We start from the raw sequence: 24,293 nt of genomic DNA, 5'->3' as shown, positions 1-24,293 counted from the left end.
GGTCCTTGCAGGAAGAAATTACTATTGTCCAGCAGTTTCACCTGTCTCACTTCTTTAACATGTGCTTAAGGGACCTCACATCACTAGAATGTGAGTCATATTTGTGACTTTGTGTGTTAGCCATGGTATTTTTCTAACTGGAATTAAATTTTATCTCTATTTCTGCATTTTTTACCACTTGATAATAAAAAAATCATGAACTGTTCCTTGCTGCCCCTTTGGGCTCAGCCCCTAGCTTCAATGACTTCTGCTGAAGATCATCTTTTTTCAGTGTTAGACCCTTCTTTTTGGGAGCAGTTCATCTCCTTGGAAAACAAGAGGGCTGTTTTGGAGAGCAATCAGTTGCAATCTTGCTGCAGACTTGTTCAGGTAGTGTGGTTTTATGTCTTGGTCTGTTGGCCGTGACATACACACCTTTCTAAAGAAGAGTAGTTTTATTAATAATGAAGCCACCATTTAAGCAAAACTGACAGCATTTTAAGAACCCCCTGAGAGCTGATCCCAGTAAAAGTAGGAGTTAAATTGGATTCAGGAGAGAAGTCACACATAACAAGCCATGGATACTCAATTCTTTACTTTTATTTTTTTATTCAGTTCTGTGTTCACTTGAGATGAGTCACTCTTCCACTGAGCTCCTTCCAGGAAGGATTCCCCACAATCCTCAGAATGTTTCTGTTTCTCTGTACTATTAAAGTTCTTTCTCTGTTATTACAGGTTCCTTTTGGCTGAAATCCTCTTTGATTCCTCCTGAAGGATCCTTTTTAAAAAGGAAATGCAAAGGAAAATTGCTTATTACAAATGTTCACAAAGACTCTAATAATTCTTTAAAAAAAAAAAAAAAGCCAAACATTTTAAGATTAGTTGAAATGCAGATTTTCATCTTTTCCAACCAAGGAACTTGAGGACTTGTTAATGAGGTCAGAAATAGTACAGCTGTTGCTAAAATGCACTTGCACTTTGTTTTCCAACCTTTTCACTGGTTTATGGCAAAGCTTAGATGAAGCTTTGTGTGAAGAGTTAATATGAATTTAGAATTCATGTGCTGATGGGCACAAGACTGTCTTTCTTTGGCAATCTCAAAAGAAACTACCCTATTTCTCTTGTTTGTGTGTTTGTGAATGCCCTGAGGTGAGGATGAGGAATTACTTCAAGAGGGGATTCCTATTGAGCACTGCAAATGGTCTCATATTGCAATGTTCTGGGAAAATGTGGGTGTCAGGTAAGGGTGGAAAAAGTGAACAGATGAGAAAATACCAATTACTTATCCCTTTTGCTACACAGAGCATGGTTTTGAGTGGTATTTTCTAAGCTGACTTTTTTACTTACTCTCTTATGTGAAATAAAGCATGAAGGAGAGACAGCAGAATATACAGAGTTCAAATATTGCATGTAAAAGACTGTGTAGAACTCAAAAGATCTGCTTGAAGCACAGCACTAAGGAACAAAAGGCAGACATCAGGTGTAGGCTTTGGGTGTTGGAAAGCAGAATTGTGCAGTGACTGGTGTCTGCTCCTGCTCTGCAGCCTTCTGTGTCCCAGTACTGGTTCAGTCATCCCTCTCCAGCAGTAACTGCATTTTGAAGCACTGAATGCAGGAGAAAATCAAAGACTCTGGTGGAAATATGTCTGCAAACTCAAAACTGTTTCTCCACCCACAGACACTTTTCCTTCCAGCTGAAAAGAGTGTTAATAACAATTGCCACCCTGTGGTCCCACTTCACCCAGGGCAGAAAGGGCCCAGGATTCTTACACTGGGTGGGCAGTGTCTGGATTGACATGCCAGGATTTTTTCTGTTCCTTGTGGTTCTCTGTGTGGAGCTCAGCCACACTGCTCACTCCCCATGCAGTGAAGTGTCTGTGATGAAATAACAGGCAGCTGTGGGACAGCAAACACTCCTCTGCTCTGATTCACAGTGCAGAAGAAAGGGTCGAGGAACTGACAACAATCTCAACCAGGCTGCTCAGAGAGGGGACACCCTGTGCTCTCAGCTGTGCCCTTGTTTTACCAGGAAGAGAAGCTGCCCTGAATGGAGCAGAATGAGGAGGGCAATGGAGATTTGAACAGCTCTAACTCTGACACTTTGTTTTTCCCAGCTAAAATTGTGAGCAAGTGCTGCTGCACCCCTGCCAGGGACAGGCTCCTTGGTGCCACCAGTGCTCGCTGCAGGGCCGGTGTGTGACCCAGGGATAACGCCAGCAGTGGGGGATGAGGCTCTGGGTGACAAGGACAAGGATGTCAGTGGGTGTGTGCCTGCCAGGCTGCAGCTGCTGTGGGGATGGAGCCAGCTCTGAACTGCTCAGGACCAGCCCTGGCCCAGGGGAGTGGCTGGAATACAGCAGCTCAGGGATGTCTCCACAACTGGGAACCTGCCTGGCTCGCACAGCAGAGCAGGTCTGGATCAAACGCCTACCTTCTCTCCCGGTTCTGCTTTTGTCTTTCTTTGTTCTTCTAAGAATTCAGAAAATGCCTCCAGTGTATATTCTCCAGTATAGGCCACTTCCTGAAAAAGAATTAAAGTGTGTAACACTGTACACAAAATTTTGGAAATAATGGCAAAATGGGGTGGAGGATTTGGGTTCTTTAGACTGACCAAACTCTAGACTTTTGTTTAGAAAGCAAGGACAGAGGCACAGCAGGTTCCAACATTTTATGAAAACTGAATGTAAAGAAGAAATAGATGTCTATTCCTTAGAAGAAAAGGATTTGTATAAAAAACAACCATTATTTTATGGTATTAGTTTGGGATCCTGCCAGCTACTGACATCAGTGGGGTTTTTTGTGCTTAACAATAAACATTGGCAAGATATTCTGAAGAGCAGAGTCTTTTAAGTGTCCAGCCATGCTATTCAAAACTGTTCAAAGATTTTGATGGAAATTCAAATTCTGGAATAGTTTTGAAATGCACTGTTGCACAGCTTGAAAGAAGAGGATGAAGATGAGCAGTGGCATTAATTTTCTTATACTTCACCTTAAATTGGGCATTTCCTGAGGATTTTCTTCTGAGGAAGTTTAATGAAAGAAGTCGTTTCAGTTTAGAGCTTTAAATTTTTCTGAGTGAGTCTAGGCACCATATTGTATTTTAAAGATTTCTCCCAAAAAAATCTTTGCTCCCTGGATATATAAAAGGGTTTTGCACAAGTTTTTTAGAAAAAAGTTGTAGAAGTTCATGTACTTGACACTGGGAATTGTCTGCTGTGTCTGAGTGGTTTTAGAAATAAGTGGAGGCCTATGGTCAGCTGGGTTAACCAAAACACCTCCAGACTGGTGAGTTCACTAAAATGGTACACTTTTTGTATCCTAAAAGTCTGGTATTTCCATTCCATTTTAATTAAAAGTGTGGCAGCTTTGAAACGACTTTTTTATGGGTTTTATGTTTGTAAGTTTAAGTTTCTCGAGAAAGATTATTTTATTTCTCCAGAGGCAATTAACATTCTCAGCTGAGTCTTGATTTTATCAACTCTGGTGATGGCTGGAACACGAGTTTCCCAGAGCCAGAAGATCTGTAAAGCCAGAGAAGCAGCTGATTCCTGCAGTGGCTGCTGGGGATATGTGTCAACACTTTTCATTACAGTAATCTGTGCAAAGGAGTATGTAAAAGTCATTTTTCTCACTTAACCCATAGAAGCAGACACCTGCAGGAACCTGCACTGCTAGTCCAGTGCAAGACAAAATCTCTGCATTTGAGGGAAGTAGTGCAAGGACATGGTGCACAAGGAAGAACTTGAGGTTTCAAATACCCTTTAATTCCAGAGTATTTTAAATTATGGCACAATCCCTTAATAGTTAATGAGAGTTTTTACTGGTTTGGGGCTTTTTTGTGTGTGTGCATTTAGTTTTTTTGCAAAATTATATTTATTTTGAGCATTTAAAGGGTTTCTGCTTTTCTGCTAGAAGACTAAAATATTGTGTGAGTGTGCAGGACTGCAGTTCAATTCATCAGAAGTTGTGCATGCACATCTGAGAGGAATATCTCTCAGAGATCAAATGAGGACATGGGTAAATGTCTTAGAATTTAATTTAAATTTACTGCTAAGAAGAAAAATGAAAAACTTAGTAATGCCTTAATTATAGCGATATCTTTTTTTTTTTTTTTTAGTTCAGCGATATTTTCTTTTTAATTAGATAATCTACATAGATGGAGAATATAGCTATTTAATATTTTTTTGCCTCCAATTTCAGCAGCATTTTCTAATTATTGTGCAACACAGCTGATTGATTAGGTAGCATATTGCAAAAATCATTGGTCTTGACAACAAATATTTATTACCAGCTGGGATACCAGAAAGAAGTAAAATTACTGGCTTAAATGTATGGTAGAAAGATTTTGATTTGGGTTTTGTGAAAATGTAGAGGAAAATAACAAGACCAGTACCAACATTTTAGAGACATTTATCATAGGTGCTGGGGAAACAACTAGCATAAAGTAGTTCTGTGAGAGAACTTCTCTTGTCATGGTTTGAAATAAAAAGGCACTGCAGTCATTGGGAGGTATCTGTACATTCACTCCAAGCTGAGACTGTTGCTAGAACCCAACAGGCTGATTGGAGATGGTTAAACAGCAGGATGTGGGGCCCTGAGGACTTGTAGTGTGTAAATGATACCTGAGCTCTTGCCACTGCCTCATGTGTAGGAAGAGACAATAGAAGGGTTTCCCTTGTGTATAGGATGAGACAATAGAAGGGTTTCCCCATGAATGGATGAGACAATAGAAGGGTTTCCCCATGTATAGGATGAGACAATGGAAGGGTTTCCCCATGTATAGGATGAGACAATAGAAGGGTTTCCCTTATGTATAAGATGAGACAATAGAAGGGTTTCCCCATGTATAGGATGAGACAATGGAAGGGTTTCTTCCCCCCTACCATGTATAGGATGAGACAATAGAAGGGTTTCCCCATGTATAGGATGAGACAATAGAAGGGTTTCCCCATGTATAGGATGAGACAATAGAAGGGTTTCTTTCCCCCCCCATGTATAGGATGAGATAATAGAAGCATTTCCCCTCTAATTCAAGTTCTTGGCAGCACTGCCTACTCAGAAGCCAGTGCTGAGCAGAAAAGGACCAAAGCTCTCCTAGTGGAAGGACTCCTTTCTCCCTGTGACCCCTGTGCAGGCACAGCCCCTGCCTGCTGTGCAGCTGAGCCTCCCCAGTGTCCCCCAGAGGTTCTCACCTGCTGGTGAGAGCCGGCAGGGAAGAGCGTGAAGAACGGGTAGCGGTCCAGCCCCACGGCCAGGATGTCGTTGGCTGTGACATCAATCTTTGCAATCATTACGTCTTTGTGGCTTTCATACTGCTCTCCCAGCTTATCCCAGATTGGCAGGAGTTTTCTGCACTCATGGGACCAAGGGGCATCTGTAAATTTAAGGAAAAAATTGTAAGGCCGCAGAAGTGCGTGTGGTGGTGCAATCACCAGGACCTATCTCGCCCTTCAGGTGAACAGGGTTTGTGGGAAATATCTGCTTGAAACCATTTGCCCTTCATGAATTTCACATTTCCAAGTAGTGATAACTAGCCATTCACAACCACACTTCTGATAGCAGTGCTGCTTTAGCTCTCTTCAGCCCCTTATGACTGTAACAAACACAGAACTTGGACTGCTTTGCTGGAGGGGTGTGCCAGATAACCAGCGCAACCCACGTTAAGTCTTGCATCATTCCTGTGTTAAAATACTTGTCAGAACTACAAAATACTTCCTGCATAGTAAAATTAACTGTGCTATACTAATAAATAAACTGTGCTATGCTGTGTTGACTCTAGAAAGAGGAGTTTGAGTCATGGTGCTGTTTTGACTCAGCACTGCACTGATGCAGGTCAGCAGAAAAGCAAACTGCTGCGAGCCCAGTGTCCCTTTAAAAAGCTCACAACACAGTTGCAGTCCCTCAGTCAGGAGAACAATGCTCACACTTGGTTCACACAGAATTAAAATTTCAGGAGCACTTGACTGAATACAGTACATTCCCTGCCTTTCATTTCCAGAGGATTTGGTTCAATTCTTGCTTAGCTCATTCAGTTTGTTCATGATACTGAAATGTAAAAATTACTTGTGTGAGTGACACAGCTGCAGCCAGCAGGGAGGGCGGCAGGAATGCACTACCTTTAGGAATTTCTGGAATTCAGGGCAGTACAGCTAGTTGTCTATACTGCTGTTCATGCTGTATGTTTGCTTTACTGAAGTAACTGAGGCACAAACTAATCCCTGCTGGCTGCTACAAGGACAGGGCAGAGGCTTCTTGCTGGAAAGAGTCATGTAAGGAAGTCACATCCACTGCAGACAGAGGAGGAAAAAAAAGAGTAACAATTTCCTAAACCACAATTCCTATCTGGGATTTAATCCTAGAGCATTATTACCAGACAATCTCACTTAACTCTGCCCTTGGAAGACAGCCTGGCTCATGCTGGGCAACACATTTCCATCATGCACCACAATGTCTCAGTGTCCTGGTGTCTTTCAACACAGAGATTTCATCTGGCCCTGACCAATATTTTCTGAAGAGATCCAGTGCTGTTCAGTGCAACACTAAGTCAGCAAAGATACCATTTCAACAGATATGACACAAATTTTTCTTCAGTTCTTTCTGGAAACACTAAAAATTCATTGAGCTCAGATTCTGTAAAGTGCAAAGATTAGTTTGGTATACAAGCATGAGCTTTCATTTTTTCCTTCCAATTGAACATGCTATAGCAACTTAAAATCTGAATGCAATGACAACACTTACAAAACATAACAAATACAGTCATGGTCTTATTGAAGATGATACTGTTGAAATTCTTCCCAACAAGCACTTTGACAGGCATCTTGTCCCAGTCTGGTGGAATTTCTTCACTAGAGAGATGTTGCTAAGCAGAAAAAGAAACATTGCTGTGAAATTGTAGGGAACATTGAGAAACTGTACTCTAGCTCAAGTTCATGTGAGTCTGATGGGACATTACCTAATGTGCTCTGTTACTGTCTGATAACTCTTTTATATCATTACATCCTGGTCAGCCATGGTTCACCTTCTCTCCCTTGAGCAGGAGCTGGGATCTCACACCCCAGGGGAGTTGGTGCTCAGAACTATTTGTCCCTTTCTTGAACACAGACTCTGTAGCAGACTGTCTGAAAATGATTCTTTGGAACCCAATTGTATTCCTCTGCCTGAATTCCTGTTGCCCAATGTTCAGAAGTTAGATGACTGAACAGTTTATGTGTTGTGGGCTTTCAAAAGTGATGTAAAACACGCCAAGAAGCGTGCATTGCTGCTTAAATCTCTGCCTTCACCACCAGTCACGGTCCCCACATGACTTCTACAATTTACAGTGCAGGAGCTGGGAATTTCTCTTGTTCAGCACCACAGCACAGTAACAGAAAGGCACATGTGCCCCATGGAAGCAGATCTTGGTGAGAAAGAGGCCACCTCCCCTCTGCTTCCATCCTTCTGCTCCCTTCCAACACTAAATACGGGATCTACCTTTGAATCCTGCCTGCTCTCAGACTCACTGCTTTACCTTTTTTCCCTGTAAATCACCCTGAGGAGTACTGAATAAGCACAGCATTTTAATGTATTTTTCACATGAGTGTGATGATGCCTCATTATGGCAACAAATGCTGTATTTACCATTGGGAACGATCCCCCTGGGAAAATTCACTTTGCTAAACTTGCTTTAAGCAAATACCAAATGTTAATCCCCTCTGCAACTGTCACTTTTCAATTTACTGGATTTTCCTGTAACCTTAAAATCTGTTGCAATGATTGTTTGCATCTCTCCCCTGTGAAAGAAAGGAAATATCTCCATTATAGTATTGGTAAGATAGAGGCATAGGGAGTTTTTAAACCACTAAAATAAAACAGCTGCCATCAGTTAAAATATTGGGCATAAATGATCAATCCAGGATTTACACTGGAAGACTGTAGTCCCCCTCAGTTGTTAAATAGAGAGGAATGCTCTGTCAACAGCTGTAGATGGTAGATGAATGAATTGGGGTGACAGTAGATTAATAAACCACAGCACACTGTTCTAGTTCAAAAAGGGGGTGCTCTGCCAAGCTGATATGTTTTAGCTGGTGTAGCAGAGAGCTTTTCCTTAGTAAAGGACATACCTTTGCTTTTCCATTTAGGTAGCTCTGGCAGAATTCTTTCAGGTTCTCCACAGTCACCTCATCTGCAGGCATTTTGTACCTGGCCTCGCTGCTCAGATTGAGGATTCTCACAGCAGGAACATCAATGTCCCTGATGCGAAAATACTCAAAAATCCGTCCATTCCTTGCTTCATCAGTGTCCACCAAAACAAACAGCATCTGGGGATAAAGAGAGAATCATGCTTCTGGTTGGGCCTTCCAGCTTTGGTTTAGCCATTTTGGAGACATGGACTGTGGAGCTGGGCAGTGGGGTAGGATCTAACCTTAAATTCAAGGAACTCTGCAGAATCATTTTTGGTCTCAGACCAAAACCCAGAAGTCTGTGGACTTTATTATGCCTTGATCCCAGTTAATAACAAATGCTAAAACAGCCAAAAGTACTGAAGCTTATCCCTCTGTCCCTTTGCAGTGGTTTGCTATCACAGCTTTCAGTAACACTTCCAAATGACCTCCCAAAATGCTTATTACTCCTCTTCATAAATCTTAACAGGACAGAAGAGCTGAAACACCTGTAATCCATATGGATTTACCAATATGTGATATTTTACTACAAGATGACTTACTATTCTTCAGTGTCTCCTGTACCTGGAGCAGGAGTAGCACCATGGAAAACCAAAATACTTTTGTATTGTGTATACTGCCTATAACTGTTTCTATATGTGCAAACTCCTGGCTGCAGGCAAGGCCATGCACATACCTTGCAATATTCTACAGGTTTTGTAGCTCCAGCCTTTTCTTCAGGCAATATTCTGAGATCCTCATGATATTTGCTGGTAGAGCCAGAAATTTGCTAAAACTACCTTTGGTTGGAAGTTGCTCCCAGAAAATTATATTTGTAAAATATGAAACAAGTTAAATTTAGAGCAGCTGGAATAACTGCTCCTCTTTGTGGTCTTTGTGTTGTAAAAAATCACTGACAAGTAAAGTTTGCCTTGCAGCTTGTCCTTAACAAATTCAGATAATTGTTACTGAAATTGTTTTTAAATGGTTTGGTAGAGTTAGAAGATGGACTGTCAGCAGTGCCGTTTTACGAGTAATATTGGTGAGTGGTTTTCCACTGATCTTTTGGCATTCCTATTTGCAAATCTGGATTCAGAGTCACAAACCTTTCCTCTGAATTCTGCAGCAGCAGACTGGTAGTTTTCGTAAATCTCACTGAATGTCTCCGAGTTCATTGGAGTGAACAGCAGGATGTGATTTTCAACAGGGACATCAAAAATCTTCACAGATGTCTGGGAAACAAAAGACTCAACATCTGCTCCACTCTTTGTAGGCAGAACAGTGAATCAGAGGCTCAGCATATCAGTATCCCTAGGCTCTGCTATTGCAAATTTTATTTTTTAAGACTCAGTTCCCAGTCATTTCCATAACCATTGGATTTTGTTTCATTGTTTTAAAGCAGATAAAGTAAGAAGAATCAGCAGCTGCTGGGTTGGTTTTTTTTTTTTCATAGTTATTCATAGATTTTTACAGTCTGAAGGGACTGTGATCTGTGTGTTTTATACAGGAGTCTGACCTCCTGTATAGAACACACAGAAGAATGAATGCTGAAAGTAACAGATGGTGTTACCCAGGGAGGCCCAGCTGCAGCAGCTGTGGGGGCAAGACCTGGCTGGGCACTTCCTTCCCTGCTAGTGGCATCAGCAGCTTGTATCTCCCTCCCTGCACAGGACTGCCTTTCCTCTTGTGCCACCCAATGGGGTGTCCCCCAGGCAAGCAGGGATTCCCATGTCCTTCCATCCCTACCTGCACTAGCAACAATGACTGCTGGTTTCTTTCCTTCTTGCCTTGGCCCTGTGGCCGCCTTGGGGTGGAATGTTTGGAGCCAGGATTAGGGACTGACCTTCCCACCTCCCACCCCACTTAGCTGCTGCAGAAGCAGCCTAAGCCCTGTTGCTGGCTCCACAGGAGAGAGGAGTTTGCCTGCTCAGATCTCACTGCTCCACCAGCCACTCCTCATCATGACCTTCCAGCACATCTGGGAAACATCATCCTGCCAGAGGGAAGCACCATTTGCTTGGGTTAGACCAAGAGCTGTGTTCTGCTGGCATTTCTAGATGTGTTTAAGAGTGGCCTTGTCCAACAAGCAAAGCCAATTTTCACTCCCTAAGGTGCAGAGTAGCTCCCTAGGTCTCTTTCTGCGTGGATTTCTGTCTTTCTCCCGTCCTTTTTGCTAACACAGTGAAATGCACATACCTCAATGTTATACTCAGTGACCAAATCCAAGGTAAAGGTTTTGATTAGCCTCACCAGGTCCAGTTTGCTCTGTCTACCATCTTCAAGCACTTCAGTATGCACAGGTTTTCCCTGGACAAATAGTGAATTTGTGAGGTTGGTGGCCTTATCAACTATAGGAACAAAATGACAGGCTTTAAAAGTGAGAGTTTTATGATCCTCAGCAACTGAAATTCCATAGCTTGTAAAATGAATGTCACAGCTAGATTGCAGAACAAGATTACAGCTAAAATTCAAGGTACAGCTGACAGTTTTAATTTGTTCAGTAATGTTGACATACTGAAAGATCTTTCCTACATCTCTACACACTATCTGTGAGATATGCTTGCTCAGGAAATCATTGGTATGACAACTTCCCAGTCTAAATATTGCTGCTACTCTCTGCAGTTTTGGTTTTGTTGTTGGCCACTTCTTCTGTCATGGACTGGAAGAAATTTCCTGGTAAAAGCAACACACAAGAAAAGAGGTGAATGTCTGCAAATCTCACTGAACTTTGGCAGCAAATGTTGATTAGAATGCAGATTGGAAAGTAAAGCTTTTATATCCAGATCCTTAAGCATAAAATTTATATATGACCTGAAAAATTCCCAAACTGCCTTTCCAGAGCCCACAGCTGTCACCACACCTTACCTGCTAGACTTTTGTACTCCTACCTCCTTAAACACAACGAGAGAGTTCCTTTGGACACCGTAGGTAGCACAGACATCCTCCCTGGCTGTCATCCCAAAAGGCATCTCTGGCACATCTCTGGCTGCCTCACAGAAAACTTCCATGCTGTCATTGTGAAGTTCCTAGTCCCAGAAAGAGTATTTATCAAGACTTTGCCCTACAGGATGTGTAGGAATTAGAGCTCCAGGTGAAGCAGGCCCCTGAAATCTTGTGAAGTAAAGAGCCAGGTGTAATTGTAAAGTGGATAATGCTTTGCAGGATTACCTCTAAGGGGGGATCCTAGGAGTGCTGACACAGCTCGTGCTGGCTGGCCTGGGTCAGCAGGGATGCTGTGGGGTCCCCTCTGTCCTCCCTGCACTGATCTCATCCTCCCTGCCCTCCCCTGGCAAAGGAGGGATGGTGCCCAGCTGGCAGGAGGTGAGGGATGACAGGAGGGCTCCCTGGCCACAAGAGGAGCTGACTGGCACATCTGGGGCTTTTGACTGAGTGCTCTTCAAGGCAGGGACCTTGACTGCTGCATCTGTCAAATAGTCACTGTGCTGTCCACCCTCAAACTAATTGTAAATAAGCAGGATGAAAGGCAACAGCACTTCCAGATTTGATTTAATCAGACAATTATTTCATGCTAGATGAATAGTAATTTATATGCTGAGACCTTCCAACACATCCTGGCACTCATATTTGTGAGCAATCTGTGAGTAATAGAAGCCCAAATACAGCTCCTGATTTGCTTGGACACTGTTTTGTTGGCTTTTACCCATTAAATTTCTGACATGCCCTAGCTCATGCTCATCTGCTGTCATTTCAGCCCTGAGCTAAACCAGTGTCCAGTCAAACACATCTGCAGGCAATATCTGCTATCAGTGTGGCTCAGGGAACTCTCTGGCATCACTGTGACAGAAAGAGCTTCTCCATTTCCCCCAGCACTGGAAAACTGCCTTCCTTCCTAAAGGGCTGCAAGCAGATTGCTGCAAAGCAAAATTCTGGGCACTGAGCACTTTCACAGTTTGTCCTGTTATGTTCTTTGTGCTCACCAGCTTTGTTACTATGGGGCATTTTGGTAATGAATCCTGTTTTCCATATCCACAGAACTTGGACTATCTGCTGTAGCCAGCACATTTGGGATTTTATCAGTTCAGGTATGAGTCCAGACATTGTGCTTTTAACTGGGCAGAGAGATATCAGAACAAAAGTCTCTTTAGTTAGAGAAAATCCTTGATTGAATTTCCAGATATTAAAGATCCCAAGGACACATTGAAAAAGCAGGAAAAAGCTGCTCCTATTTTGCTCACTCTGACAGCAGTTCTATTGAGTGCTGATCACCAGCACTCAGCCCAAATCCTAAGAACCTTACTCTGCTCTGGAAACTGGTAGAATTTGCTTGAGAGAGGACTACATGTGCTGGGTCACATACAGTGGTAATATTTTATTACTTCCCATCCATGCAGATTTGGCCTTCTTCACATCAGGAAAGTTTGGGAGAGTTTGGCAGAAGGCCTTTCTGTGAGGATGCAGGAAACACTGCTGAGACCAGCCAGAGCTGTGCAGACACTGCTGGAGCACCCTGCTCTCAGGAGCAGATCTCAGGGGCTCTGTGCTCAGGTACTGGTTAAGGAAATGTGCTGCGCTGTAAGATTTCCTTATTTCTGCCTCTTCTTGTCTAAAAGTGTGAAAAAATAGATAGAGACTGTTAAATTTTATTTTTCAAACGTGAAGAAAACTGAGGGTCTGCATTTTTCTGGTGAGTTCTTGGTCTTTTGGATGTGTGGGCTCTGGTGGTGATAGCAAGCAGTATACCCCAAAGCTGGAACAGAACCAGCCTTTTGAGTGTTCCAGATAATTACCCTAAAGAAGCCAATCACTGCTAAGTCACCAGCTTTTATGATGGCTTTAGCCTGATCAGTAGAGTTGATTAAAACAGTGCTGGGTCCTGTTCTTCTTTTTACCCATGTAATGAAGGCTGAGGCTTTTCTGACTCCTGTGGAAGGAAAAGAGAGTTAAAATGAAAATCAAAATGAATGGCAGAGATTTCTGTGCAATCAGGACAGAGGCAGTGGAGGTGCAGAGGGATGCTGAATACAAATGGACTTGGGCTCCTTAGGACTGAGGTCCAAGCTGAATGAGAGGGGGCTTGAGGAATCCAAGTTCAACCTCAGGTTCCAGTCACCATTTAAACTATTGTGGCTCTAGAAGACCAGCAGTGGATCAGCACAGCTAATTCTGAGACCTCTGCAAATGGTTTTATGTCCAGTTAAATGATTAATCACACATGGAGAACAAAGATGAGGAAATTCAGACAGGTAGGAAACCAGCTGAGGAAATTCAGACAGGTAGGAAACCTGTCCTGCAAGATTTCATGTGTCCCAAAATCACAGTGAGCTATAAAGTGCTATCGACCTAAGGTTTAATCCAGAATGACTTCAAACCAATTGCAGATTTTATTGAACTGTTTGTTCAATTACATTAGGTGCCAAAATTGTTCCTTTGATGCTGCAGGAGGGAGCTGATAGGCACAGAGACGTGTTAAAATTCCTCTGTGGGGCCATAGCATCACTTCAGTTTAGACATAAGAAACAAAGCTGAAGTGTCAAAGTTGTCATTTAGTTCTGGATTGTTCCATCTTTTGGCTTCCAAATTACTACTGCTACTTTTACTGAGATTATAGTCAGTCTGTTTATTTGGTAAATTGTCCTAAGCCTTCAAAAGTTTTAGAGAATTGAGTCTCTTTAAAAATTACATTTTTTAATTGTCATGTTTTCAGAGGAATTTGAGGCAACAAACTGAGGCTCAGGCCATTAAAATCTTAGCCCTTTCATCTCTGTATGACAGACAGGCTTGTTGGACCAGAGTAAGGGTTAATTAAAATCATGCATTGAAAAGAAAAATTCAAGTGTTAGAGTCAAGATGTATGGTACAAGTGGATTATCAGAGATGCAGGTCTGGTACTGTGCATTTTAGCAGTCTGACAAGATCAAAATTGAGTCAGACTGTTTTACTGTCACAGTTTTGCAGCAGACAGCACTGCATGTAGTTTAAAATACTTTCCTTTTTTTAAGTGAAGCAGGCAGTCATCTGCTCTGGAGTGTACAGGCTGCAGAACAAAGGGCAGAGCAGTATCTAGTGGCCACAAAGTGCTTGACTTCTGCTGTCTAAAGGCAGAATTGAGGTCTTGTCACTTATGTCAGTGCTCTAGCCCCTAAGCATATTTTCTGTGTGGTTAATCTTTCTATTGAGTTTCTTTGATCAGCCTCTGTACTGGCCAAATTCTGACCTTGCAGTCGTAACTGAAGATTTCACAAAGTCTAGAATTAGGCTTTTATGTTATGTCCATTGCCAGGGACACCATTCAAAAATTTCATCTTCCATAGAAAGTTTAATTAATTTATTGATTTAAGCAAGGTCTGCAGGTTTCTTTGTGCTATGAAGCATGCACCAAGTCCTGTATGAGAAGTCACTGGGTGGCCAGTGCACATTTCCAATTGCTCAGTGGCTGAAAAGCCAAACATGGTACTTGAGGTTTTACTCAGTGTTGCACATAAGCACTGACCAGTGAACAAAATGTAAATTTAAGCCATTGGTGGTGGTACATGGGTTGGTGCTGTCTGCCTTGTAAAAAGCACAGAGCAGCAGCCAGTTTCCTAATTCTTGCATCTTGCTAGAAAGTGTGCCTGAAATAGCAGCTCTGTGCTGCAGGGCAACTGTGTGTGTGTTGTTACTCTGCACTCACTGTTTCACACCAGAAAATCTGTCAAGTTTACCAGTTTAAGAGAGGTTTTCTTGTCAATGCTGTAGATTTAATCAGAGGCTGAAGGTGGGGGCTTTTGCTTTCAGGCATCAGCACCTCTAATAGAAGTTCAGCATGGCACATCACGCTTTGGGTGGCATTTGTGCAGAGGCTGCTGTTTGCACAAGTCTGGGCGCTGGGAACTCGGTGAGAAATTCAATAGCAAGGAGGGGCAAGTTGCTAAAAATACCGGAGATCAGGTTTCAGCAGGAGCCACTGGGGGCTCAGCAGTTAAAGATATCTTAGCACTAGGTTGTGTACAAGTTCAGGAGGCAAACTTTGAGTTCCTTTTTTTGTTTGTTGTGTTAAACTTGTGACTCACCTGTATGTGCTCAGAGTACACCGACAGGTGCTTGGCCAAGTCAAGTAATTTTTATCAGCTCTGTAAAAGTTCATCATTTTATGAAAAACATAACCTTTCTTGTATGTACTGGAAGTGAACAAAAATGTTTAATAAGACCTGGATTTCTGGGATTGCTCAAGTCTGTGGTTGCCTTTGCTTAATAGCTTTCTGTAAAACACTTCAAATTATTCCATGTTTTATTCTAAGCCACATTTGAGCTCCCTCTGATGGCTAAATGGCAAAATTATTTTCCTTAGCTTGGGAAGTGGACCTGTACGTTAAGGACCCTGTGAATTCCCAGTTCTTTGTGAGATGTAGAGTTGCTCCAGCCTGTCTCTGTAGCCACACTGCCCATGGGAATTGCAGTGGACCAGAAGAGCAATGGAGCACTTTGGGGACCCAGTTCTTGTTTGGCATAACTCAATCAGGTTAATTGTAATAATTGGGAGTAAGTTGTCTTGTTTGGGCAATTCTGTACTTGGTGGAATAACACCAGTAATTAATTTGACCGTGTGAACTTAATATAGAGAAAATACTCAGCTGTGCCCTTGGAAGATGAATTCAGATTCAAGTTTCTGTATTGGTACAGAGGCAATTGCATATTTAACACCACTGGCAAAACCAGCTTCCCACCTTGTGTATTTTTTATCTGAGCATCTATATTTTTCTTCTCAGCAGGGTAATAGATGGGTACATCCTGTCATTACATATCATTATCTTATCAGTGCATGAGACAGTTTACCTTTGCAGTCTATGGGATCTTCCCTGCTGCCATTCACAAAAAATTTCACAGTAGGAAAGGCTTGAATATTAAATTCTTTTCTCAAGTCATGTTGGTGTGTCACATCAATTTTGCCAAACTGGATTCTTGGAGCTTCTTTTTTAAGCTGTCGTGCAGCCTCAGCAAATTCTTCAGATAAATTCTGAGAAGACTGAGATAAAGTAACATCTGGAAAAGGCCAATCAAAAGCAAATGGGTTACATAAGCCACAGTGTGAAGCTTTCTAGTGGAGGTTGTTGTGTCAAGTGGTAGCTGGAGGGTTTGAATAAGGTCTTCTATGACTCAGAAGTAAATGAGGGATTATATTTACTTCTTTACATTGATGCTGCTTTTTCACCACTCCAAATGTCCTTGAACCAATCACCATGAACAACCAGCAACATTTCAATATTCTTCTGTTGGGAAAATATGTGGAGCAATAAAAAAGTAATTTGACTGACTATGCTGGATATGAGTTTAAGAGAGGTGAAGGATGGAGTTAAATATTGCTCACATTAGGACTCTATGATCAGCACTTCACTGAGGCAAACCTTTGTAATGCAGAAAGGACTTTACCAGATGAGATATGGAGGAGGGAGAGAGAGGAGCAGAGTGTGGTGTTTAAAATATTTCTCAAAAACACATGTTTGAAAGGACATGTATTCCTCATGCTGTCCTGTGTGCCAGCCCTTCTCCAGCTGAAATGGCAGCTGTGTCTTTGGTGGAAGGAGAGGGGCCATCCTAGGCTGGGCCCTGGAGCTGTAAAGTTATATTAACGTGAAAAAAGGACAAGAGAAGGAAACCAGGCACACAGACTGCTCTGCATTCAAGGACAAGTCAGAGATAAAAGCCTGGAGTTTTATATTTTTGCAACTTGGGTTGAAAAACCTGAATTTTGATTGAAATTGAGATACTCTGTCTTGTTAAATGTCTTTTATTATAAAGAACAAAACTTTTTTTCTTTAGATTATGCACATAAAATCTTTTTGTTTCTCCAATATATTTTGCAAATAGGAAGAGATGAAGAACATGCAGTTAAATTTGGTTTCATAAAATTGTGTTTGTTCTTTTGTGTATATATGGGTGTTTTTGTGTATACACATGTTCAGATATATAACTGTACAAGCACACACACAAACATAAATGTAACAAACAACTGTCTTTTGTTCTTTCACAAAATAGCAGATGCACTTCTCTAGAACATACCTTGTGAAGACATTGCCTGATGTGGTTACAACCAAAAGGTAAATGGACATTTCTGTAAGAGTTCTAATACATGAAATTTAAGTCCATATTCTAACTCAGCACTGAGTTACATTCCTTGCATTATTCATCATTATCCTTGCTCTGAATCCCAGCCATCAGTCATTTTCTTCCACCTTACTGTTGCAGCAAATGTGAAGATTAGCATCAAATAATGCTATTTTCTCAAAATATTGAAGTGATAGTGCTAGGCCCTTCCACATCCAGTCCCATCCAGACCCATCTTGGCAGAGGCTCACAGAACCCCTGCACTGGAAGAGCTGCTCCAGCTGCTGACATGCCAAAGGGTTCCTGTTAGTAGAACAAAACTTAGAGTCTGCTCAGGGGATACTCAGATACCATGTGATGAAGAGAAGGTGTTTCTCTAAATAAAGTAAATGAGCCTGAAGACAACAGTCCAAAGCCAAGTTGTGTTCCAATTGCCTCTAAAATTAGTGTTTCATCAAATAAGCTTATTATGATTTGTCAAAGAAATTTTACCCAAACTGTAATTTTCTATTTCCAATTGATAAAAATGGTCTTGTGAACCTTTCCCTCAGCAGGATTGTCATTTGTTATCTCCTAGCACCAAAAAAAAAAGGGGGGAAAGTATCTCCAGTTGTACCTCAATATGCTCTAGAGAGAACAGCAGAAACCCTGCAATTCTGACCTGTCAATGTAAGAAATGGCATGCCTACCCTATAAAAACACTGCTGCTTCTAGGGACACTGAGTGTTGAGCCTTTATGAAATATTTTTGCTGAAAGTGGCTGCAAAGGTGGGCTATTCAATAGGACAGGGAGTACTTGCAGTGCAGTTTGAGAGTGCTGGTGCACAGAGACTGCAGGTGGCAGGGCTAGCCCAGAACAGATGCTGGGCTTTCCCAGAGGGAGGGTGTGTGGCTCTGCCAGAGTGGAGCTGGAGCAGCAAACCCCATGGCAAACCAGGATCCAGCAGCTTTCATCTAAGTCAGTGTTTTACACCAGAGGCAATTTTAGTACAAGGATTTTTTTTCCTAATAACCTGAGGTTGCACAGCTGTTTTACCACAGCTGGGAAAGTGGAAGCTGAAGGGCTTTTTGCACAATGAAATAAGAAGGGGCAGAAGAAACTGTTGGTGAACTCCAGAAACAGAAGCTGAAGTTTCACAAACATAAAAGAAATATTAAGCTTAGACATTTAGGTAGATTGTCTGTGGGGAAGAGGGTGTAGGATCCACTTTTCTCTGAAATATTTTCATTCCAAACAGATATTTGAGGAATGATCTTTTATCACTGAATGGCCTGAGTAGTCAGAGTTGCATCTAACTAGGAATGTAAGCAGCATGCTAGACAATGAGAGTTGCTAGAGTTAGCAGCTCTGCTGCAGCTGGGAGAAGTGCATGCCTCCTGCAGTCAGAGACAGGAGGACTCTAAGCACCATCAACCTGCTAACTGTGAGACACAAGTTCAGTGAGTGAACAGACAGATAAAAACTGTTTCCTTGGCTACCCAGAAATCCTGTGGAAACATCCATCATGCACCTTTCCCCTGCTTTCCTGAGTGATTAGACTCCTCTTCAGCTCTCCATCAATTCCTTTTCATTCCACTCATTCTCTGTTTGCCTCCCAGGTGCTTTATCTTTCAAGTCGTTTGAGTGTGGCAGGAAATCATCACTCCTTTTATTTGGAGCCTTTTCTTGAGTTTTGTTTGGCTTCCTCTGGTTTAGATTTTTATTGACACCGATCACTTCAGGCCGTGGGATGAGGAAGCAGCTGCTGGGGCTAATGTGGCATCACAGGCTCCAAACTCGAGGAGCATCAGCAGGGAACAAAGCAGACATGGAGAAGAGGCAGCAGAGTTGTGACAAGGTCACCAGGAAGGCAGTGTGGGTGGCAGGACACCTGTGTAAACCAGGGTGCTGTGCCACAGCTGCCAGAAGCAAGAGGCCCTTCAAAGGCTGTCAGCTCAACAGAGCATCATATTAACATGGGAGAATGTTTCCCTATCGGTAGTTTTGTAAATAAAAGCAAGCATATAGTAAGGGTTTGAAAATTAAAAGTGGGAAGAGAACTAGAAATCCTGTATTTTGACTCTTTCCTCTTCAGTACATCAACAACCTGAGTAAGCTGCTACTTCTTTTTCATGGTGCAGTTTGCTGAGCTAAAATACATTGAAATGTGGACAGATAAATCTTTTGCTGACACATGAATGTGTTTAATGACCCTAAAGAATTCTTGAAGTGGTTGTACATAGAAGCACAATGAGTTAATTTTCCTTTCTAATTGCTGGTGTCCTCCAATCTCATTATTCTGTCTGAGCTGGTGGTTTAGGGATTGCAGCAGTCATTGTGAATGTGCCTGTTGTCCTGGCAGATACTGATTTCCTGGCCGTTATTTTCTGACATGGTCACAAAACCATTTCAGCAGTCCCATTTCTCATCTGTGCAGGCTGCTTTTACAGTTGCACTACAGATTTATAAATTTCTCTGTAGAAGAGTCTTGAGATGAAGGATAGATCCACATTTAACATATCAGAGTAGAAGGATGTTAATCTTGCTGCAGCTGCAAGCTTTCTTGTGTGACCTTGAATTCTCCCCTTCTCTTCTAGAGTGAGATACAGCCACAACCTCCTGTGCTGACCTCTCTACTCCTTAACTGAGGTTTGCAGTTCATTTGAGATTTCCTTCTATGTAAACATCAGGGCATATTTTAAGTTTGGATTATTGTAAGCATTCAAGAGGGACCCATGCTAGAAAGTAATTCTGCGGCAGGTAACTGCAATTTCTTCTTAATAACATCACCTTCAGCTTTTGTGCCTTAAAAAGGAGATGTTTGTCTTCAAGAGTAACCCTCATCTTGCCTATTAAATGTCATTATCTCAGTCACAGGTAGCAGGAATACTGAGGCTGACCCAGTGCTTCACTGGATGTACAAATGTTCTGCTAGAAAAGGTAAACATCACCTTCTCATAAGTGAAAGCGTGCTTGGCACACAAAGCAGCAGCACAATGTCTGCACCACTTGTGTGATTGTCTTTAGGTTATCTCCATGTTTGTCTAGGAACTGAAAACTTTTCACTGGAAAGAACAGCAGCAGGCATTCTCAGAAGCCTGTGAAATCAAGCATTCACTGCGGTCTGTGTCTTTCCATGAATTCTTCTGATAAGCTGGAGGAAACTGTGTTAGCATGTTCTCTGAAGGCTGTGCTTTTAGTAGTGTACAAACTTTATTCTCTCTGTGATAGGCATGTTTGTTAGAGTGATTGAGACTTTTTATGGTGCTTATTTGCTTTTCTCTGCAGTGAAAGTCAACAGAGGGACTTCTATTCAGGCAGTGAATAGTGTAAACACTGAAACTCTCCCGTGCAGGCAGCACTGATCTGAGGTCTACCTTCTGCTGGTGACAAGTGCTCTGAATTCCCTGTGCTCAGAAGCATTTGTGTGGAATTCAGATCAGTTTGGTGTGGATTGGGAGATGCCACTGCCTGCAGCAGCAGAGCACTTTCAATTGAGTGCTGAGATGGGCAGGACTCACACACTGCTGGGCGATGCTTGCATGGCTTTCAGACATGTCTGATGCTTGCATGGCTTTCAGACATGTCTGATGCTGGCATGGCTTTCAGACATGTCTGATGCTTGCATGGCTTTCAGACATGTCTGATGCTGGCATGGCTTTCAGACATGTCTGATGCTGGCATGGCTTTCAGACATGTCTGATGCTTGCATGGCTTTCAGACATGTCTGATGCTGGCATGCTTTTCAGACATGTCTGATGCTGGCATGCTTTTCAGACATGTCTTGCTGCACAGAACAGCTGGGATGAGCGAGGAAGAGCTCTGGCTTTCTGGGTCAAAGCTTTGTTTTCACACTCAGCACTTGCCCTGTAAACTTTGCCCAGCTCCAGAGGGATCTGTCTGTACACTGCCTGGCTGAAAGTCAGCCTGTATTTATAGTAACCCTTCCTGAAGGAAGGCAGACCTGGGACACTGTCAGGGTGGAACTGACAGGTATTAAAAAGGCTTGGGCGTCACTGGGTAGAAAACATCCAGGCTGACCTCGCCTGACAAATCCCGTGGGACTGGTAAGTAAATAACATTATGCAACAGGGAAAGGTTTTCTTATAACTGATGGGTGATCTAAGGCACAGTCTTGATTGAAAGTCTGTAGCTCAGACTTTTCTGGTGTTGCTACAGCACCCATCTTCTGGGGAGCCTGGGATTCCTTCCCACTCTCTGTCTCTGTGATCTCTAATGAGTCAGGAAGAAAAAGATCTCAGGTCTCTTGCATTCATTCTGGATTTCTGAAGTTAATTCCTGGCAGCCTCACAGATTTCCTGGGTGATCTGGGCAATATTGTTTTCTCTCACATTACCTAACTTCCTTTAATAGTTCCTTGCTGACAGAAGTTGTTTATTTAGATAGAAGCAGAATATAAAAGATATGGGTTTATGGCTTTTCTGTGCAGGTCCCATCTTTAGTCTCCCTGTGCTGTGGCAATGAAGCTATTACAGTAAAGGAATCAGCTCATTCACATTGTGGAGTCAGGTTTCCTACAGCCCAGGACAGTGCCTCACTGCAGGATAGTTTGTCACTGCCCCAGAGGCTGTTCAGTGGCATGTCTCCAAAGGGAGCTACAGAGGTTGAGGCCAGTGATTTCCAGGATAAGGGATCAGTGCTGTGGAGCTCATCCCTCCTGGGAGTGATTCCATCATTCTTTCAGAGAGTGATGAGGATCACTGCAGCGAGGTGTGTTTGGGGAGCAGAGCTTCATCTCTGAGTTTTGGAAGATGTGGTGGGGAAGGGAAGAGTCTGTTTGTCCTTCCTTCTGGAGAAGCCAGGTGTGAGGCTGGTGGGAGATCAGAGAGGTCCAAGAATGCTCTGAAGAAGGAAGCCTGGTTTAGACCCCCCACATCCTTGGAGTGCCCAAGTCCCTGGGTTAATCTGAGCAGTTCTTCCTCCTTCTCCTGTCCCTTTCTGAATTTTTTCATGTCTGTTTTCCACTCATACTTGGTTGCAATCCTGAAGTGTGTTGCAATATCTCCCTTTGACAATCTCTGCCAGTACTAAGAAAGTTTGTTTACAAACTCTCCTCTGACCTGGTCACTTAGATCCTGTGCTGTCAAACAGCTCTTACAAAGGTGGGAATACAGAATGACTAAGGGTTTTTTGGGCAAGTTATTTTTTCACCAAAATTATGCGTCTTCAGAGAAATAAAACAGTACACAACTGCAGACTGAATTTGGCAAATGGCTTTAAATCTTCCACAATTAGTAAACAAAATCTTCCTAAATTTCAACACTTTCAAAAGTATCTAAAAATTTAAAACACTAGGTTTTAAATAATTTTCTAATGTGATTATTCTGAAAGATTAGAAACCCTTGAAGTTTTCTAACATTGCTTAAGGATTAATGAAATGTTTGGCATGATCCAAACATATTTTTAGTTTCCTGAGTCTGTTAGTGTATTTTAGATTTTGTTGTTGAAAATACAAGTGTTTTCCTTTCAAGCTGACCCACACTACATCACTATTATTATTATCTTTATTGTCTTCATTATAGTCTTTATTTATGTTATGATCAGTTTTATTGTTTATTGCTATACTATTATACTGTATATAATATTATATATTCGTATTAAAATTAAATATTTTCTTCTATATAACATGGTATTATTATATTATATTATATTATATTATATTATATTATATTATATTATATTATATTATATTATATTATATTATATTATATTATATTATATTATATCTGAATTATTTTATTATAACTATATTTTATTATAATTATGTATCAGCAGTAAAATTCACATTTGGTAGTGATGCAAAGGACCAAATGAGATGCATTTCTGCAAAATTAGGATATTGCCTTAATTTTGAACATTCCTTCCAAATATGGAACAGTCTATGGGTTCAGCTTGTGCCTGTGTCTGGCACCTACTGCCAAAGGGGGTCTGGTTTGCAAATGTTTGTGTAATTTAAGGTTAAGGGATGTGTGCACTGAGCCCAGGGAGTTTGGCTCAACAGAACAAGGTCAAGCCCAAGCAACAGAAATAAAGATTTTGCTGCCTTATGCTGATCAAAGGGTTTCTGCTAGCAGCAAGCTGCTGGCCAGTGCAGATCCCTGTTTGGGGCATGGGAAATTATGCAGCATCTGAACTTTTAGATGGGGAACATCACAAGGATTTGCCTCTTGGCTTTTGCCTTTGTGATGTACTTGATGGCCAGACCTTATAACAAGGTTAGTTATTCAAAAACCCAACCAGTTTTGTCCCCCAGGAGCAATGAACATGAACCTAAAAGGAGGACCACAAACCTGCCTCTACCTAATCAAGCGCTCCTTTCAGGGGAAAAGAACAAGATCATGTAACTACAGACAGCAAAATATTGTAAAAAGACAATCCCTGGAGCCCAAATGCTCACAGAAGAGAGATGCTATCAAAAAAGTCTCACACAAAGTGCTGATGAAAATGCAAGAGGGAGAAAAGCACTCTCTGATTAACTTTTGTTTGGTTGGGGTTTTTTTTTTAATATGTTTTACCCATCACTGCTGTGAAACACGCACTTGCAAAATTAGGCAGTGGAAGCAAAGAATGCCAACTCAGCACTGTCTTATGTAGCAGACTGGTATTTGACCACCCCAAAAAAGAATAAATTACTGTAGTTATGATCAGAAATAGATACACAGAGGAAACCAAAACAAACAAGGACTACTAGGGGACAAAGCAATGGTAAAACAAGCCCCAACATCAGTCATTCTCTGCAGAGTAAGACAAGGGGAAATTGATACTCACAGAACTTCACCAGGAGGTATTTGGTTTCCTTCAATGCTCTGTCAAAGTTGCTCTTTTTCAGCAAGAGGACGTGGTTCTCCTTCTTTATTTTGGGGAGCTTGGTTTTCTTTAGCTTTGCTTCGTTTGGGCTGATGCTGTGTGCTGCCAGGAAGCCTGTGAGAAGCAACAATAGAAGAAGGGAAAATGGATGTGTCTTCATCTTGTCCTCCCTTTATCCAGATACTGAGAAAGAAAGAAGCAAAGGAGCATTAAGCAGTAGGGTCTGCTGCTCAAATGTTTGCAGCTGTATCAGCCAAACCAAAAGGCTGATAAGGTTCATAAGTTTACCACCAGTGGAGCCAACTGCACCTTTCCATGGGAAGATT

At 41.9% G+C, this 24,293-nt stretch overlaps 1 protein-coding gene across 1 annotated transcript; it reads right to left on the bottom strand.

Annotated features, from left to right (window-relative positions):
- Nucleotides 1-688: 688 nt before the first annotated feature.
- On the bottom strand, nt 689-24,127 carry PDILT (protein disulfide isomerase like, testis expressed; the record flags this gene model as incomplete). The annotated part of the gene is made up of 11 exons (XM_084216278.1): nt 689-757; nt 2,411-2,500; nt 5,172-5,353; nt 6,718-6,838; nt 8,079-8,276; nt 9,224-9,349; nt 10,314-10,424; nt 11,006-11,143; nt 12,866-12,999; nt 15,891-16,097; nt 23,929-24,127. 11 exons carry the CDS (start codon nt 24,125-24,127, stop codon nt 689-691), a joined length of 1,575 nt encoding a protein of 524 aa, XP_084072404.1.
- Nucleotides 24,128-24,293: the final 166 nt, after the last annotated feature.

This window comes from Fringilla coelebs (genome assembly GCF_963513975.1).
Source record: "Fringilla coelebs genome assembly, chromosome: 16".
Taxonomy (NCBI): Eukaryota; Metazoa; Chordata; class Aves; order Passeriformes; family Fringillidae; genus Fringilla; species Fringilla coelebs.
This window is presented reverse-complemented; position numbering and strand designations above follow the sequence as displayed.